At 45.2% G+C, this 20,581-nt stretch overlaps 1 protein-coding gene across 2 annotated transcripts in view; it reads left to right on the top strand.

Annotated features, from left to right (window-relative positions):
- The window catches only part of EVA1A (eva-1 homolog A, regulator of programmed cell death), a 721,904-nt gene that overhangs the window by 239,278 nt on the left and 462,045 nt on the right, over positions 1-20,581 (top strand). For both annotated transcript variants that reach the window (XM_085610583.1, XM_085610584.1), the window contains exon 3: positions 18,959-19,082. In XM_085610583.1, coding sequence (XP_085466709.1) covers positions 18,959-19,082 — 124 coding nt within the window. The remainder of the gene's footprint in view (positions 1-18,958; positions 19,083-20,581) is intronic.

Below are 20,581 nucleotides of genomic sequence, written 5' to 3'. Positions count from 1 at the left end.
TAAGACATTCCTTTTACCTCTGACAAATCAATTGAAAAATTGTAATCCATTACTGACAAAAACCATCGAGAAATCCGGGGAGTCACATTCCCAAGACCCTTACCACCCTTGAAAATGTGCAACAAAGGCTTGTGATCTGTTCTAAGAACAAAAGGCAATCCCCACAAATAAAATCTGAAATGATTCATCGCCTAACAACAACCCAAGGCTTCATTTTTCAATAGCAGAGTAAGATTTCTGTGCACCTTGTAAACGACGCGATGCAAACCCAATCACCCTTTCTCCCGCATCCATTCTCTGGGTCAACAAAGCGCCCAATCCAACATTACTCGCATCGGTTGTCAACATAGTCTTCTTATTAACATCGAAGTGAGCCAAGGTGGGTGCACTAACTAGAGACGCCTTAATATTTCGAAAATACAGTTTCACATGTTGAATTCCACTCAAACAATACACCTTTCTTTAACAACACCCTCATAGGTTCAACAGTGTCAGAAAAATTGGATATAAATTTTGAGCAATACTCGGCAAGACCAAGAAATCATTTTAACAATTCCTTATCTGTAGGCTGAGGAGCATCAACAATTGCCCTCACAATACTTTTTTTTGGTCGATTCCCATTGGCAGAAATCTCATGACCCAGATAATTTACTTGTTCTTTCCTCAGTTGACATTTTGTTTTCTTTATGGTTAATCCATGTTCAGTATTTCTTTTCAAAACATCAAACAACAACTAATCATGATGCTCAAAAGACCTACCAACCACCATTATGTCATCCTGGAAACACAATACCCCTCACATTCCCTGAAAAATGTCCTGCAGAATCCTTTGGAACACCGCAGAGGCTGAGGCTGAGGCTAACCCAAACGGCATGCGCCGGTAGCGAAAAGCCCCCAGCAGCGTGACAAAAGAAGTTAGGGGTCGTGATTCCGGATGCAGAGTGACTTGGTGGTAGGCAGCGGACATGTCTAAAACGCTAAAAATCTTACCTCCACCCATCACACTCAACATCTCTCCTATGTTGGGGAGTGGTTGGCGATCCACCCATATGTTTTTATTTAAATCTCTTAAGTCTATACAGAGATTAATCTTATTTCCTTCCTTGGGGGCGACGACAATCGGGGCAAGCTACTCCGAAGATTCAATGGGCTCAATGATCTTACACTCCAGTAATTTGTCAAGCTCTTTTTGAAGAGGTTCCCTCATTAGCAAAGGTATAGGCCTAACTTTATGCACCACTGGAGTAGCATTTTTTTTAAAGATAATGTGGTGTGTAAATTTCTTCAACATGCCTAATTCATCGGTAAAGACATGGGGAAATGACATCATTAATTTGTTTCCCCAATCAGAATCATTCTTTAAAGCAGGCAAGTTACACTCTTGTGCAGACTCTACAACCATCACTGGTTCTTTAGCATTGGGATCAAGGATAATCTTAAGATCTTTTTGATGATGCCATCCTAAGAGATTGGATCCATCTTCTGTTACATATACTCTACCATGGACACTATTATTTTTGAAAAATATACTCATCCATTCCATCCCCACAATGTTAATTCTTTTTCCGCCGTACCCCACTGCTTTTATGTCAGAATGTTGTAAGTCTTTCATGTTTTTCTTTAACTCCGTCTCATAAACATCTTTAGATATTTATGTGAATAAACTACCTGAATCCACCAATACCTTGACTTCAGTATTATCCAAGGTGATTCTACAATGTGGTTTCTCAAGCTTCTCCGTGCTTTCCATTTTTACATCTTTATTCTCATTAATAATAATTTCTTGTCTGGGGTCAGACACTCCACACTCATCCACAGATAACATTATTCCTCCCTTACTTCTCCGAAATTTTCTACAACATAAACACTTGGGCTTTGTACCTTAAATCTGCAAATTTTTGCTAAATGACCCTTCTTTCCACCTTTTCCCAGGCCCCACTCTGTGATGTCACTCCATTCCATCACTGAGTTCTAAAATAGGAGAAAGAAATCTCCACAACGTTCTTACTAGCTATCACCATGGTCCCAATGAGCAGTAGATGCTTTCTACCGCATCACTATTTGAATACTCTGGTTCTTCAAGTGGAACCCTGCCAGGTTGACCACCTACTCTCAAATGTTTGTATTAGGACGTTAGAACACTGGAATGTTGAGAGTGCCATTGAAGACAATGGAGTGCTCCGGACTACTAACGGCCGGTAGAAGACCTAAGCATCAACATTCCAATGTTTGTTCACAGCTGTTGCTGTGAACAAAGGCCTCACGGAGCCCAAGAGGATTTCAACCCACATGGGCTCAGTGAGACCTTTGTTTTACAAATTAGAACATTTTGCCCTCTAGGGACGGAATGTTCTAAAGCCTTAGAGCCGTCCGCAGCTAGCTTTACCGGCCATTAAAGGCCCACTCCCTTGTTAAAGGCCCTTGCCTTCAGCTCAGGCCTTTAATGGTCGGTAGAGCCTGCTACTGCGGGCTCTAAGGCTGTATTAGAACATTGGAATGTTGAGAGTTCCATTGAAGACAAAGGAGTAGTTCTGGGCTAGTAATGGCTGGCATAAGCCCGGAGCTCCATCATTCCAATGTTTATCTTCATGTTTTTCTTTTTAATTTAGAACAGTCTACCATTAGTGGGTGGAATGTTCTAAAAGCATTATACCCTTCTGCCCCAGGCTATACCAGTTGTTAAAGGCCCTCTCCCTCGTTGTTGGCCATCGCCTGTGGCTCTGGCCTGTGACTCTGGTTCAGAGCCTTTAACAACCAGTATTGCCCTCGGCAGCGGCCAATAAGGCTATATAAGATGCTTGAGAATGCTCCGGGAACTGCTGATCTGTGATGAAACTGAACGCAGGCCCCTTGTTTAGATCTACATGGTCTCCAGCTGTAATCCTGCGGGCGGTCTGGGGCTGAAGGTGCTTTGTCTTTGTAATTGATAAGGAACTGTGACCTGATTCGCGGTCTGCATCCAAATAAGCATATGTACAAAGAGTCACAGTTTCTGATCCACAGTACATAAGAAACATAAGAAATCCTGGCTACAGCTTTGTCAGCATCTGTTGGAAAGCTATATTTTTCTTCTCAGGGTCAACGTTATGTATTAGTCTCGCCCTTTTTAAAAAACAATTTATTCTGTCGCTAAATATATTTCATATATTTTTTGTTAGACCATTTAATAAAGGTTTGCTAGGGATAGCATGACGTTCGAGTTATGGCTTCTCTCCTTGAACAAAACTCTTTTCTTTAAAAGTAAGATATTAAGCCTGAAAAACACCACCACCTTCTGCTCGGAGTATGATAATTATTTACTTCAGCTCCCTCCTATGTGTAATATGGGGTTCAGCCGTAGTTACACCCCTTTTCACCACTGCAGATTGAGTCTGTGGCTCTTTGAGGGCCGGGTTCCCGAAATCAGAAGTCTGAAAATAATTTATTTTATTTTAGCACTTTTAAACTTTGTTAGGTACCTGTGTAAGTTGCAAAGAAAATCAAACAACATCATTCGGATTCCAAGGTAACATATAGCAAATCATTTTATGGAACGCAAATGGAGGTATTTGGCCCCAGACTAATTATTGGAGTAGGTCAGATAAATGTTATACTTGAAGGGCTTGTAGAAAATAACACATGTGCAACTGTAGTCAGTGTGTAAACAAGGACTATTGTCTGTGTTTTTTGTCAGTTCTGCATGTCCTTGGTAAGGTTGTCCATTCTTCCCACCGACCAAGTGACCAGCAATGGCTGATCTTAATTGCATGCTGACGAGGTAAACCCCAAACCAAAGGCCATTTATAATTCAGTTTCCTAGATTTGCTTGCGATCTGTGAGCCCTAAGTGCAATCATACATGCTCTTTTTTTTGTGTGTATAAGTAGGTATGGTCGGGAGCAACTTTATATCCTGAACATTTTCACCATTGACATCAGAAGAAGAATCTAGCAGACCAGTGCTCAAACGCTAAAGCTGGTACTGTCATGTATTGGGACAAAGGTTGGCTTAACCTGGAGCGTTTGGTTTTGTAGACTGGACTAACTTGCAGCGGGTGACTTCTTTTTGCTCGAGTTGAGAAAGTGAAAGTATGGTCAACACAGATCAACTTGCAACTCAGTCTTGAACCAGGAGCAGGAAGAAGAGGGCGCCACATTGTAGACGCTGCAGTCGAGAATGTCGGCTCCCCAGAGTGGGATGCACTACCTAAGAAATTGTTAGGGAACCTCAAAGAACAGTCACATTGTACATTTTATTTGTTGCTTGAGACTTTCTCACCCAGTTAACACCTCTGACAGAATTCTTTTTCTTTAAAGAAATCAAAAATCCATCCTCAGGGATGGTAGCAACCTCCTTCAGATCACCGCCATGCACGCCGCCATGCCTCATCACTTCCCTGCAGGGGTTAAAGTAGTAAGTCTACCACTACTACGTTCAGCCACCGTCCCCTTGACATCAAAAGAATTTGAGAGTGCTGAGAGGCTATGATACACCTTTGAGACCATTTCTTATCACATCCCATAGAGACGGGTGACAATTTAGAGCTGCGATCTTCTAGCAGAATTATCCAATAGCAGCAAGAAGTAATGGGACTGCATAAGAAACTAAATGGCAGCTATATGGGACAGATCACAGTCACCATTTAAGATTACATTTTTAATAGTGGGAGCTGTCTGCGGGCATATTGTTACCAATTCTTTAAAATATACGTAGAGTGGGCTTGGCTCCACTCAGAGGTGTTTTACTGGCTCACCTCATGCAATTGGCCATTTGATGTATCATTCTGCCTCCTGTGGAATGTGTCATTAGAATGCATGATGAACTATTTTACATCTGAAAGGTACAATGAACCAGGGCCGGCCTAAGCGCTGGTGGCACACGGTGCGACAATGTTTGTTGGCGCCCCCCAGTGACAAACTGTACCACGGATTCCCTCACCACAACCCTCTAACAGACCCAAAGTCTCCATAACCAGTCTCTCTCTGATGCATTTCATTAGTTATATAGTGCCACTCATACCAGTGTAGGGTGTCAGAGCACTTTGCATTACACACACGTTACACAGAGATAATCAATCATACATTTGTAAATTAGTGTATAGGAAATGTTACATAAACAGAGGCTTACAAGGTGTAGGAGTTATATGTCATCCATACTGGTAAACAGTATAGTTTAAGAGCGCTTGTTTTGGAGAAGCACAAACTAGGAATTTAAAAAGGAACTAATAATAGGAATCGATTTCTACCCAAATGAACCCATTTTACAACATTAATCTATGCTCTAATCTATACTTTGCAGTGTGCATGCAGTTCTATGATGAAAGTTAATAGCTCACTGTTCTATAATAGGATTTTAACTTATAAATTGAAAGTAACAAAAGGATATATCCATAATAAACTTGCAAACATGCCCCCCCTCCCCACCCCGGAAATCAGCTCCTAGTGCAGTGGCACCGATCGCAAGGCCCTAGAGCCGGCTCTGCACTGAACCATCAAATTGTCTATCACATTCTGTATCTCCTATGTGCGTTCTGTACAGGAAACTATCATGTTTTGCTATTTTCCCCCTGCATTGGCCAAGTCTGTAGGTCTGGCTTTAATGTGCTAAACTGCATTTGGTCATGCAATAAACAAAAAGAGCATTTGTGAATGCCTGTGGTTGCGTGTGTTGGCACTTTAACGCCATGCCCATTGACTTTGATGATACTTATTTATGAGACTGTTAAATGAGATGAAAAAATCCCATGGTGCAAAAATATGCCTTGAGACTACATTTAGCGAGAGTGTTGCAGACCTTAATGCAAATCTCAATAAAACAACATGGCAACGTGGCATAATGAGGTTTGAGGAGAATATTGTGGCTGGGCGCTGTTAAACAGCGGTGTGGGGAGCTACAGCGGAGTCTGTTTCATCTTTGCTGAATTGTTTTGAATGAATTGCAGTTTCTTGATTCATCCTTCAGACAGTTATGCCCCAGGGTGATCAAACTGTTGGCTACAGTCGGGACCCTAAGCATGGGTGGATTTAATGTCACCACTGCAACAATAGTGTATGTGTTTGATTAGTGATACGGGGCAATAGAAAAGAATAGTGCAGCTTTTACAAGGTGGGTATCCCTTCTAATACAGAGTCTTGATACCTAGTACTTTAGTTCTCTCAACCAAGCAGGAAACAACCATTTTGTGGAGGACCTGCACTGCGTCTGTCATTCAGTTTTCAACAGTAGAGGTGAATTTGGTGGAAGTGGGAGACTAGCATATTTGATCAAGTGGTGCTCTGAGGTGCCGCTGTTTATTGTTGACTTACTGTCCTGTGTGTTTCCCCTCCCAGCCTATGCCTCTTATACCTTGTAGGAAAATATGAAACAGCATCAGGGGCAATGCCAAGCTCCACCAGGCTCTCCACCTTATTCCATGTCATCATAGGCATTATTTCAAGTCCTGAATGTTTCACCGTCAAACCATTGTTATAAGGTGGGGAGGGGGGTCTAAATATATCAATGGACTAACTCCCACAATTGATTTGGCTGCCACCCACAAACTGAGGACTAGAAATTGTGTCCACAATAACACGGAGAGAGGTGATCACTTTAAGCTCCGGTGTTGGGAGAAGCGAAAGAGCACCGTAGGGCCCAAGGGTACTATTTAAGTTGCGTTTAAGAAAGGATGCCGTGGGCATCTGGGGAGGAGCTTCGTCTTTAATGAAGGGTCTTGTGGTCAGGTTGACTGCTGGTTCTGAAAGATGGAGCGGAACCTATAATACTGAGTGCTTATGGAGGCGCACGGCCATGCAAGACACAGAAGCAATGGAGTGAGCTGGGGAGAGCATGTGTTAATTACTTTGGCAATAAAACATATTTGGATATTTTCTTGTACTTCGTGTTGTCTGTGATGTCTGGACTGGTCCTTCTGAGAAGGGGTTGACAATAGCTTGATTTTGTGCACTATACACACTGCCAATCACTGGCATTCAATTTGTTAGGAAAGTGAGAATGGAGCCTGGATTGAAATAGAGTCATTTCGGAGTCAGATAGTACATTGGATTGGAGTACCGGTTACGGCCTTGGTCGTAGATGTGCCTAATGCTGTTTCTTATATTATGTGATGTTTGCAGAGAGTGAGATGATTGATGTGGGCGAGGTATAATAGTCTGTGATGTGTATGGAGGGTCAGCTGTGTTAAATGGTAGCGGCAGTTTCAGTCGATAACCTTTCAAGTATTGCCCGGCGGTAATCGCCTCTAATACCATTCGATGATTAACCAACAAAAGAGGCAGGCGCCGGAGACTGGAAGGCAGGAAACAAAGTTTTATTCCGTCGGAGCAGAACACGTCAGATCGGACAGCAAGGTATCGTCTCGAGGTGCTCTAACCACATCTCTGAGGCCTGGCCTCTTATACACAGGTTTATTGCTTTATTACATGTGATACATTCTTGTTGAGACTTTGATGTACGGAAAGACATCCTTGGAATCCCCACCTCAAGCTTGTTCCCACACATATCTACAGTAGAAGTCCCCACCCCACCCATAGTAGGAGATGGCTATCACACAGCTAGACATTCCGCCAATTCCTGGGGGTGTGTGCGACTGGTCGGGTCTCAGGGGGTGGGATGTTGATCTACTGTAATCCCTTTGATGTGGGGTGTCTCCCTTACAGTAGGGGCAATAAACTGCATCCGCAGGGCTAGGTGATGGCCTGGGATCGGTTCGGACAATCGGGCGCAGAGGAAGGGGGTTATCAAAAGGATGTATGACCATGTATGTGATGAAAGGAGGTGTTGGTCAGGCGCGGGATGTGGTTCCATGGCAGGGTCACGCAGAAGGAGAGGGTTTATGGCCCATGTATGAGAGAGCGGGGGTGGCCGGCGCGCGGGGGGATGTTCGCAGCGCCAGAGGGACGCACTGGCGATCGGCAATGAGCGGGGAGAGGGGCCATGGTGTCTAAAATGGCCGCCGTGTGTTTCTGCGTGCGGCGCTGGAGAGAGACAAGATGGCGCAGATAATGTTCAGTTACGAACTAAATTTCCACAGTCCTCCCTTTTAACATATCTCGCCAGCTTGTTTAGTTCGGATCTATCCCCACGTACTTCTACTTCATACAGGGCTTTCATTCGTTCTGCTTCAAAGTTCAGAGTCTTTAGGACAGACAGGAATGATCTGGCACAATTGTACATAATTTCATGTAGTTAATGTGATAGGCGAGGAGGTAGTGCATACAAAATTACATCAGCTGCGTCATATGTCAGACCCGGAGATAGGAGGAGGGAAGCTCGCTTGAACACAAACAGGGTACCGTAAAAATGTTCTTGCAAAACAAGGAATATCACGTGCATTACTTAAGGCCTAGACTTCGTGTGCACGGCTGATGTTATACAATTTGTCATTATACAAAGTTAATGTTTCATAACTATCAGTGTACAGTTGGAAGTGACCGATGTAATATCATGAAAACTCGATTGGAAGATAGTCAATACGAAAGCGGTTGGGAGAGGAATTCAACTCAACATGAGTTACAGTCAGGGAAGGGAGTTCTTCTTTCCAGTGTCCTATTATAGCGAGCCATCACTGGTAAGCTCTCATTGTTCTTCTTCTTTCGTTGGCACTGTTGAGCACCGGCGGTGGAGCTAAGGTCCAGCTCAAATCCATGTTTTCACGTTGCAGGGTGTGACCATTCTTTGCTCTCGGATCACAGACCTGTTTTGTCCTGTTCCCTAACTGATCTTATCATAGGTACCTTGAGCGGGGTACCCGCATTTCGTTCTTCTTTTGTCAAGTCAAGTTCAAAATCCCATATGAAAAAGAGGGGGGGAATTTTGGGAGGCCGAGGGAAGAGGGCGTGGAGTGGGATCGGATCAAAAAGCGGACCAAGGAGAGCAGAATCTTTTAGCACCGAGCCCATCAATCGGGCTCGACGGGTTGGGACTTCAGGCACGAGCTGATCAGTGAGCGAGGGCTTCGGGATAGCCCTTCTTTCTATCGCTTTCCATGCTGAGAATGGTGCCTCGTCCCGCATCTTTTTGCTCCATGGCTCCCCCTTGGTCAACGCCATAGATGTTCCATGATCCGCAGCCAGGCTGTGCGTCACGTCCGACCCCTCTCCTCCGATGGCCGCATGTTATCTTTGAATGAGTACAAGAAACAGAATCTTAGAGAATTGGCAGGGAAGACGTTTACACACTTCATTCTCTCTCCCAACCCCAAGTAGTCGGGGAAACGTTTATTGGTCACTCTATGGCGGATGTCTATTAACTCTTATGTCGGTGTATGCTACTAACTCATTAATCATTGCTTTGGTGCAGGTTTGCGAGTGTTCCTGCAAATTTCCATCATCAGGTCTGCTAGGTGTTGGTTCCTGTACCTTATAAACGTGGCAAGAAGTCTGACATCTATCAACTTCCTCGTCTATCAAAATTCGAACCGGCTTCTCCGGCAGAGACTCGTCTTTCTAACACAAGCCCTGTTGATTCATAATTTTCTCCAGAGACTGCTAGGTTTATGAAAAAGTGTGAGGTGCTACTGTCATGGGCTCACAAATATCTGTTTCGGGGAGGAACACAAGCTAAACATTTTTCTTGCTGGAGACAATAGTTAACCCTTATCAGTCTTAGGCAAAGTATCTTTAAAAACAGGGTCATCAGCTGTATTGCTTAAAATATCCAGGGACGGCTAGTACAGAACTGGGACTATTCTGGAAGGACGGGGTGCTTAGACGCTCTATTTCTGTGCAATGGGCGGGGCGGTTCTGAGCGATGGAGGTGGAGTCGTTAGAGCCCTAAAACAACAAAAACCACTGACATATAGTTCCCGTAACAAGGGCCAGATTGGGAGACATCAGTCGTCTTACCTGTCCTTTCTTTCTCCATTTTACAGAAAGGAGAGGTAGTAGTGTGGCAAAAATACGGTTGTTTTGCTTCTGTCAATTTGTTCGAACACTGTTGTGTTTAGGCCAATTATACATATACTGACGAGGTACAGTGTCGTCATCTATTCAAAAAGAGGGCAAAGGAGCCTTCAGCGAGGGAGAGAGAGAGAGAGAGAGAGAGAGAGAGAGAGAGAGAGAGAGAGAGAGAGAGAGAGAGAGAGAGAGAGACGTGCGCATCAAGTAGGCTATTTGGTACACGTACGACATGAAACAAGAGAGAGAGAGAAACGTGTACGGTAATAGGTTACTTGGTGTACACACAACATAGAGCAGCACGGGCCATTTTTACGTATAAAAAAACACAAGCTGGGGGAAAACATAAATTCAACGTTCACGTACACACAAATACTGGATAGGGTGTAACAGTACATACATCAAGCACAGAAACCTAAGACGAAGACACAGAGCTATATTGGGTAAGGGGACCTTTCCTTTCCTATCCTTTTTCTATGCGTGCTGCGTATTTTCAGTATTTTCCGTAATTCATTTTGGGGGGGGGTGGTCGGACTTTTTACTCCCCTCCTTTTCTGGGCAATTTTGTTGGAGGCCTCATTTTTGAAAAATACTTACTCCTCTTTTTCCGGCGGGACATTAGTCCAGTCGTGTTTATACTCACGGTGGAGCCTTCCGACCCCTGGGCAGGCGGTGATCCAAACTGAGGCAGAGGAGGAGTATCGGTCGGACGTTCAATGGTACAACTCTTATTTTCTAAGTGGATGGAAGAAGTGGTGAATCTAAAACATGCCAGTATCCCTAACTTCTGGGCTGGGGGGGATTTTTGGATGAGCCCCGACTTGGGGTATTCTCAACTTCTCTTATTTAGTCAGCACAAAAATCGACTCACTGGTGGTACATTTGGGTCATCAGTTGGAGTCGGGTTCGCCGTACTGAAATGATCCTTCGAGTTTCTGGCGTAAGTCACCCTCCAATTTACTAGCTTCCGGGAGAGGGAGAGTCGTTTCTTCAAACGAGGAGTTACCATATTCGGGCTTATTTTCCCATCCTCTTGATCGATAGACAAGCATTTCAGTCATACAAAGACGTTCTCTCCAGCGACCCAGGCATATGCAATACATACACATTCATACCGTGCAATCAGGGCACGTACGCACAGTCATACCATACAGTTTTTCACGTTCTCAGTGATGGTCTGCACTCCACGCACCATCTCACAGCGCTTGTCTATGTCTTTCCCTACATGGAGCACGGTGCGGTCCATGTCCACTCCATTCTTCAGTCGGAACTCCGATGTAACCTACAGAGAAGAAAAGAAGGGGGGGGGGCAGCATTCAAAGCACATCAGCGCGCATAAGCACGAAAAAGTTCTACTTACCACGTACCAGACTAGTTGCAGGAACGTATAATACCACAGATCTTGACTATCCTCTTCGCATTGTACTATATCTTTCCTTTCTACCATACCAAAAATGCTTTATTTTATTTGTCCCTAAATTCGAGTTCCCTCTTCGTGCATTTGTTTCTCAATTGGTCGTATATTATGGGACAAAATACCATACCTTACATTCGGCAGATACCTTAAGTTACAGTCAACCATTTTCTAACAACTCTGGAAAAAGACAGGTGTGATGGATACAAATTTTCACCAATCCAAAATTCAGGAAAAGGGTCTGCATTATCTGTCTTCTATTGTTTGGGAATGACAGCCGTTATTCAAAACCTTACCAACCTAGGCGATTGTTATGACGCTGATTCCATAATTCCTTCGAAAACCCGTTATTGTGAAAATGTCAATACACAAATACGGGCCTACAACCGTATAGGCCGGCCACGGTGCAAGAGGCGTCGAGTATCATGAGCAACACTACCTTAACGCAAAAATAAAAATAATCAATAATGAGAAGACCAGCATCAATAGGGTTGTTCGCATGCCCAGTCAGTACCCTCCCCGTCCCCCCGCCCGCCATGTGTAAAAAGACCGTATACATATCCCTTAACATCAATGCCAAGTAACCGGAACGCCATAAGGAGTTGTAGGCCCCTCCTACATCGGCGCCATTTTGGGGCGAGGTCGGGTGGGTCCAGGGTACAGTCTAAATGTTTCCACTAACTAGCGGCCGGACCAGAATCCCCTTCGGCAGTTCAAAAATTCTGGATAACGCCAACGGAAAGAACAGACAGCATGAACCGTGACTCGAAGGTGGGGAAAGCAAAGTTTTTCTTTTTCCTACCGGGTCATGCTGAGGTTCCACCGGAACTGATTCGAGTTGGTAGTCTACAGTGTCTCCTGGTAATTCAAACAGAAGCTGGCGTCAGCATGAGGGCACCACAATCTCGCAGCAACGCCGTGGTCCTTTCGGTGAGCGGGACAGCAGGCGTGTCTCTCTGCTGACGCCCTGAATCAGTCTCTCTCACGGCATCAAATGGGGAAAAGGTGGCTGCCGCCCGGGGCAAAGACAAGTTAATGTGGAATGATCGAGCAATAGTGACGGTTGCCCCCACCGGAAGTCCGCGGGAGTCGAGGGTCGATGACTCCCGTAGAATCTGCAAAGCTGAGAGGACGTCTTCAAGGGTGGGGCCCCTGCCCGAGCAGGCAAGCGTTCGAGTTCCAAGGTAGCCTAGAGCCATCTTAGTGGACCAGGCCCGAATCCGCAGAGCCGGCCGCCATTTTGAGAGTCCTGTGGCAGCAGCAGTTCTCCACTACAGCCACCGGAGTGGGTCCCCCGACCAACCAACTGCGGGGGCCCACTTCTTGGGTGGGGCGCCAGTGGAAACTTGGTGCAGAAAGGAACCTCCGCCTGGGTGGTCGTCCGGTAGGTGAAACGTTAATAGCTACCCTGCTGCAGCTGGTCGGTGAGTGAAGCGTAAAGGGGCTCTCTCTCAGCTGGTCGATGAGTGAAACGCTAAGGGGTGCTTCTTTCAGCTGGTCGGCGAGTGAAGCGTAAAGGGGTGTTCCTTTCAGCTGGTCGGCGAGTGAAGCGTAAAGGGGTGCCCTACTGCAACTGAGGGGCCTCCACCTGGGGGGGGAGGCCCATTCGCGTCGCCTCCCCCCCAGGGCACCCCACGCCGTCTTTCTATGCTGCATTTGTAGGATGGCCAGACCAGTGCAACAACTTGCTGGACACCACCTCAGTGCCGTCCGGATCTCGGCGCACCGTGTTGCCTCCGGCCTACTCGCACAACAGTCCGCCACTGATGCCGCCTCACAGGCCGATGGATTTTGTGGGCATGGTTATAGCCCAAAGCCGACTAAAAGACAGACCAAAGCATCCCAGTGTTGCTACTCCGAGGAAGGAGGGGCATGGACTGTGTCAAGCGGACGGTGAATGCTTTGGGATGGGTGTTGCGGCAGGCTGCCATGTAAATAGTTGTTTAAAAGAGTGTTTTAACGTGTTTTACCCTGTTGGAGTGTTGCATATACATACAAGTTATTAAAGCGTTTTAATCATACTACTTTGTTGGAGTGTGGTATCTATAGGTTGGGAGGGAACGTATGGAGGGGGCATATAGATGATCGGAGGACCTAATAGCAATTCATCGTTCGCCCGTTGCTTGGAAGGCAACTCAGGGTAGAGCGTAGAGGGGGTCCTAACAGGGCACTGGCCTGACGTTTCAGATTCTTGTTTTTGTTTAGCTTCCTTTCTCTCCTTTATTTCTTCCTCTAACTTTCTGGCGGCAAGGTGAGCTGCCTTTCGTAGTTCTTTTTCTGCCTTTACTTCTTCTCTCTTTTTCAGTTGCGTTGTTTCTTTGCGCCACATGCCGATACTGTCGAGCATAGTGGGCGTCATTTTATTGCTACGTAGAGCTATTTCTAGCATTTCTATTTTATGGTCATCAAAGGATCCCATCAGTGGCCACTGACTTTCGGAGTCCTTCTTTGTATATTTATGCCATAGTTTGCTATAAGCTACAGCGACTAGTCCATATTTAGTAAACATGTCCTTATTAGGGGTGCCTTCCAGTGGAGCCGGATGGTTCATCTCTAATAAGCGGTCCGGGCAGAACCAACTACCAATCAGTGGGGAGAAGATAGGCATGACGGGTTACAACGGGGACAAAAGTCTGCACTACCTATCTTTTCACTGCTTGCAAAGACTAGACAGAATATCTCTATTCCACTTTATTTGTAAGCAGAGAATACCTCAAAAGAACCAATATCGAACAACCAATGTTCGGACAATCAATCAATGGGGAGAAAAATAGGCACGACAGATTACAAAGGGGGACAAAAGTCCGCGTTACCTACCCTTCACTATCTGCAAAGACTAGACAGAATATTTCTATTCTACGTTATTTGCAAACAGAGAATATCTCAAAGAGCACTATTCTTCAAAAACAATCAATGTTCGGACAATCAATCAGTGGGGAGAAAAATAGGCACGACAGATTACAAAGGGGAACAAAAGTCCGCGTTACCTACCCTTCACTATCTGCAAAGGGAGAGAGTGTATTTCTACTCTTCCCCGTTTGTAGGCAGTGAATATCTCAAAAAGAACAATCAAATAAGCAATACTAGTATTTTCAATCAATCAATCAATCGTTTCGCAATTTGTCGTGTTACACGACCTTACCCGGACCGCATGGACAGTTTCTCATCTTCCGTCTCCAGCGCCCGATCGTCCTCTACTCTCCGTATTTGCCGCGGCACTCCTGATGGTTCCCAGTCAGGACCGTAGATCATTCGAGAGAGGTCTGCTCGGAACCAGTGAAGTTCGGATGATCGGCTGCCAGACGAGGGTCTATCGGGCAGGAGCTCTTCCCGATCGTTGCAGTCGTTCACTCTGTCGTTGGGACCTCTGCCGTTGGATCCACGTGTCGCTGATGGGCCCTACGTTGGGCGCCAATTGTTAAATGGTAGCGGCAGTTTCAGTCAATAACCTTTCAAGTATTGCCCGGCGGTAATCGCCTCTTATACCATTCGATGATTAACCAACAAAAGAGGCAGGCGCCGGAGACTGGAAGGCAGGAAACAAAGTTTTATTCCGTCGGAGCAGAACACGTCAGATCGGACAGCAAGGTATCGTCTCGAGGTGCTCTAACCACATCTCTGAGGCCTGGCCTCTTATACACAGGTTTATTGCTTTATTACATGTGATACATTCTTGTTGAGACTTTGATGTACGGAAAGACATCCTTGGAATCCCCACCTCAAGCTTGTTCCCACACATATCTACAGTAGAAGTCCCCACCCCACCCATAGTAGGAGATAGCTATCACACAGCAGGACATTCCGCCAATTCCTGGGGGTGTGTGCGACTGGTCGGGTCTCAGGGGGTGGGATGTTGATCTACTGTAATCCCTTTGATGTGGGGTGTCTCCCTTACAGTAAGGGCAATAAACTGCATCCGCAGGGCTAGGTGATGGCCTGGGATCGGTTCGGACAATCGGGCGCAGAGGAAGGGGGTTATCAAAAGGATGTATGACTATGTATGGGATGAAAGGAGGTGTTGGTCAGGCGCGGGATGTGGTTCCATGGCAGGGTCACGCAGAAGGAGAGGGTTTATGGCCCATGTATGAGAGAGCGGGGGTGGCCGGCGCGCGGGGGGATGTTCGCAGCGCCAGAGGGACGCGCTGGCGATCGGCAATGTGTGGGGAGAGGGGCCATGGTATCTAAAATGGCCGCCGTGTGTTTCTGCGTGCGGCGCTGGAGAGAGACAAGATGGCGCAGATAATGTTCAGTTACGAACTAAATTTCCACAGCTGTTGAGGCGAGGCATAGTACATTGGATTGGAGTACCGGTTACGGCCTTGGTCGTGGATGTGCCTAATGCTGTTTCTTATATTATGTGATGTTTGCAGAGAGTGAGATGATTGATGTGGGCGAGGTATAATAGTCTGTAATGTGTATGGTGGGTCAGCTGTTGAGGCGAGGCGTAGTACATTGGATTGGAGTACCGGTCACGGCCTTGGTCATGGATGTGCCTAATGCTGTTTCTTATATTATGTGATGTTTGCAGAGAGTGAGATGATTGATGTGGGCGAGGTATAATAGTCTGTAATGTGTATGGTGGGTCAGCTGTTGAGGCGAGGCGTAGTACATTGGATTGGAGTACCGGTCACGGCCTTGGTCATGGATGTGCCTAATGCTGTTTCTTATATTATGTGATGTTTGCAGAGAGTGAGATGATTGATGTGGGCGAGGTATAATAGTCTGTGATGTGTATGGAGGGTCAGCTGTTGAGGCGAGGCGTAGTACATTGGATTGGAGTACCGGTTACGGCCTTGGTCGTGGATGTGCCTAATGCTGTTTCTTATATTATGTGATGTTTGCAGAGAGTGAGATGATTGATGTGGGCGAGGTATACTAGTCTGTGATGTGTATGGTGGGTCAGCTGTTGAGGCGAGGCGTAGTACATTGGATTGGAGTACCGGTTACGGCCTTGGTCGTGGATGTGCCTAATGCTGTTTCTTATATTATGTGATGTTTGCAGAGAGTGAGATGATTGATGTGGGCGAGGTATAATAGTCTGTAATGTGTATGGTGGGTCAGCTGTTGAGGCGAGGCGTAGTACATTGGATTGGAGTACCGGTCACGGCCTTGGTCATGGATGTGCCTAATGCTGTTTCTTATATTATGTGATGTTTGCAGAGAGTGAGATGATTGATGTGGGCGAGGTATAATAGTCTGTAATGTGTATGGTGGGTCAGCTGTTGAGGCGAGGCGTAGTACATTGGATTGGAGTACCGGTCACGGCCTTGGTCATGGATGTGCCTAATGCTGTTTCTTATATTATGTGATGTTTGCAGAGAGTGAGATGATTGATGTGGGCGAGGTATAATAGTCTGTGATGTGTATGGAGGGTCAGCTGTTGAGGCGAGGCGTAGTACATTGGATTGGAGTACCGGTTACGGCCTTGGTCGTGGATGTGCCTAATGCTGTTTCTTATATTATGTGATGTTTGCAGAGAGTGAGATGATTGATGTGGGCGAGGTATACTAGTCTGTGATGTGTATGGTGGGTCAGCTGTTGAGGCGAGGCGTAGTACATTGGATTGGAGTACCGGTTACGGCCTTGGTCGTAGATGTGCCTAATGCTGTTTCTTATATTATGTGATGTTTGCAGAGAGTGAGATGATTGATGCGGGCGAGGTATAATAGTCTGTGATGTGTATGGAGGGTCAGCTGTTTAGGCGAGGCGTAACAAGTCAGTGAACTTAGGACTTGGCACAAAGTAGTGTTGCATATGCTACAGGAGCATAGTTTAGGGATGTGACTTGTGCTCAGCAAGCTTAGGATGTTGAAGGTATTTCATCTCTCGGTTCCATTTAGGATGAGTACTTTGATGCTGAGTTAGGCTGATCATTCTACTGTCCTTCCAACTAACACTTTCTGGGCCATCAGAAGTGCTTCTTTGTATCCCTTGTTGACAGCTCTCTGAGGGGCAGCAGCAGGCCTTGTTGTTCGATCTCGGCCGTTCACTACCTGTGTTGTTGTTGGCTTGCATATATTGTTTTCTTTCTTTTGGTGGACCAGGCTTGTTTCATGGCTAGATCTTGTCCTGTGAAAAGTTGTTTCGCAAAACTATAGGCAACTTAACTGGCCACATGAAGATCTAGATTCTTGCTGTGACCATTTGATGTGGAGCAGGCTGAGGAGTGTTGAGGTTACACAAACAGTGTGAAAGAATTGCTACTGCATTCATCCCATGTTCAGATCCTTGTTGGTCCCACATCATTTGTGCTGATGCATCTGGTGCAATCTTAAAATGCTTACTGTGTCTGTCAGTATGAGGCTGAAGTTAGCGGCTGATGGAGATGAAGCCTTGAGGTAGTGAGTGTGTAATCCATTGAGTGTGTAGTCCAGCGTAATTAATCATTCAATCCGTCAACCCTAATTGTGTGTTATACTTTTGTTAGTCTGAGAATGAGTAGGAGAGAGATAAACACCACAGTGCTCTCAAAAATATAGGATTGGTACAGCCCCCTGGAGGAAGGGCTATGCATGGATTTGTCTCACTCAAGCTATGTGAACTTAAAATTTTTTAAATAGAAAATCAATAACTGCTTATGCCACGTCAATATATGTTTAATGTATTGATGTGGAAAATAAGCACTTTTTTGTCATGGATTGGTTTAAAAAGGCCTCTATAGTCAATGTGTGTACTTGGTATAGGGTAAGATATATTTAAGTTAGACATATTATTCTTGGGTGTATTCCACATCCTGGTTTAAAAGATGGGCCTCTCACTGGTGTCTCATTATTTGTTTTTTTGCTGTGACTGGATTTGGGAGAATTCCCTGTGGCTTTTTCTTCTCTGCATCCTGCTTTTTAGGTCGCGCCTACTGATACCGACTCAGATCGGTAACTAAAAACTAAAAAAAAGAAAGCGGCTGTATCATTTTGTAGCCGTGCGATGGTTGGTGCATGAGCCTACAAAATGGCATAAAAGTATTTTCTTTTTTGTTTAGCTTTAGCCATTCTGTACATCATCAGGATGCTTTGCAGCCTGGCTAACAATCATTGGCAAAGTCAATAGATCACAAAGGTACAATCTATTGGCTCTCGCAATGCTTTCTTTCAGAATGCAAACATCTGAGAAGTTGTTAAAGAGATGTTTTGTTGTTTCCTTTGGTGAATGGATTTCGCCTGCAGAGGCTTCGATGATTGTAGAAATGAAAGACCAGATGTAGTGAACGTTAGAACAAGAAGGGAATTGATGCCTGAATTTGTTAAGGTCATGCTTAATGGTTACTGTTACGAGCCACATTCATTCTGCTTATCTATCTACTGAAATCTTAGCTAGCTGCCACACTTTGTGTCACCAATTGAGCTCACAGTGGTCAGTAGACCACATACCTTCTCTTAAGATCAAATCTATTAATCATCTGGTCTCAAATTGATTTTAGGCTGAACAATTTCACAAATTGGGCCACACATTTTGACATGACATTGCAGAATATCTGTGCCCTAAATGTAGGTATATTTAGATGCATGGTCTCTTAAGAGTCTGAAAAAGTTAGCCGATGTATAGTTTTACTGAACTTCACATTTCTGAAGTCCAGACCCCTGTTAAACCTGGAATAAAGACAGACTGTCCCCCGGGGGCTCATGCTCTAATACTAAAGGGCCTCTGTTTTCTTCTCTGTGCACCTGCCTCTGTAGAAGATGTTGGACGAGTGCCAGGACCGAAGGAACTGCCAGCTTCTTGTCAATAGCCGACTGTTTGGTGCAGACCCGTGCCCCGGAACCAGCAAATATCTTGTTGTGTGGTACAAATGCAGGCCCAGTAAGTATGTTTTCCATAAATGTCACCCTAGTAGTTCCAGTTTTTTAATCTGTCGGCCATCTTAGATGCACTGCTTAAAGGAAATAACACTGAAAATAATTGCTGTGTATTTGGACAACTGCCAGTGAGCTAGACAAAATACACTGGAAATATTTGTGGACTGTTCAGGCTCAAAGAACAGATAAATAGTATTATTTGTTGAACCCAGACTATGTTGTTTCATGTTTGTTGGTACTGGACTCGCGTTAGGATGAGGCAAGTAATGGTGTAACACCCTCTATTTAATAGTGTGCTGGTAAAGCGGGGATACAGTGACAGTGAGGCGAGGAGCAGGTAGAGTACATGTGACAATTCAGATCCAATCTCTCACTACTTATAGCAGAATACATATTGAGGACAGGGGAAGGACGACAGAATGGAAGAGTATCACAAACAGGTTTAAAGGTGGTACAGGACTTTGGGTTGCATGGCTCGGTGTTTTATTTGTTGTTGTGTGCACTCTTCCTGATCGTTGTAATAAGTTATCTTGTCCAAACAAACACAAATGGAGATATTTGCCGCCTACAGGGATAGGAGACTTCGTAGGTACATTTTTCAATTCACTAAAGATACAAGCCCTAGGAATCTAGTCCATAAAAAGAGAATGGGTGCATGTCTCCCGGGGCGTTGACCCAAAAAATAAGAATAACAAATCTTGGGACATTGGTGAAGAACTTTAGTGGTCTGGAGGAGAGCAGGGCAACAGCTCAAAAGAACAAGCAGTGGAAAATCCAATAGATCACACCTTTTTGATATTTTAGTTTTGCCAATATTTTTTATCCATGCTGCACAGGATCCTGATGCTGTGCAACATGGCTAAACAAGCATTGGCATAGCCAATAGGTCTCGCCTTTGGGACCTTATAAGTGTTTAGCCATGAAACAGTTGCATAACTAAATGCTTATAAGGTCCCCAAAAGCAAGACCTATTGGCTATGCAAAGCGATCACGATCAAACATGAAAGCGGCCGCGAAAGTAAAAGTAATCGCGGTAAAGCGCGGCGCGCGCGCCCGTGCACATGCACTGTAGCTCTAGGCTGGCCTGGTAGCACTTTTTGGATCCCTCTCAATAAGTCTCGCCAGACCAGCGCATGCGCTGGGTCAGGCGAGTCCTAAAGGGCAAGTAAGCTATTGCATCATTTTGTCGGCACAAACACCACCCTTGCATGCACCTACCAAATGATGCAGCCACTTTTTCCATCTTTTTATTTGCAAATCCAACTCGGAAGAAAATACATTAAAGCTTTTTGGTTTTGGAAAGCGGGTGTGCAAAGCAACACAGGGGCGGAAGCAACACATACAAAACGAATGGTGTAGCAACATGTGTGTAGTGGGCTCAAAAGCAACACAAAGGGGCCTGTGGATCTGAAGTAATATGGGGGAACAAAAGCAGGCTGGGGAAAGCAAAAAGAGCAGCGTTGGGGTAGCAAATGTGTGAGAGGGAGAGCAACGTGGCGCATT

Source organism: Triturus cristatus, chromosome 6 (genome assembly GCF_964204655.1).
Source record: "Triturus cristatus chromosome 6, aTriCri1.1, whole genome shotgun sequence".
Classification (NCBI taxonomy): Eukaryota; Metazoa; Chordata; class Amphibia; order Caudata; family Salamandridae; genus Triturus; species Triturus cristatus.
This window is presented reverse-complemented; position numbering and strand designations above follow the sequence as displayed.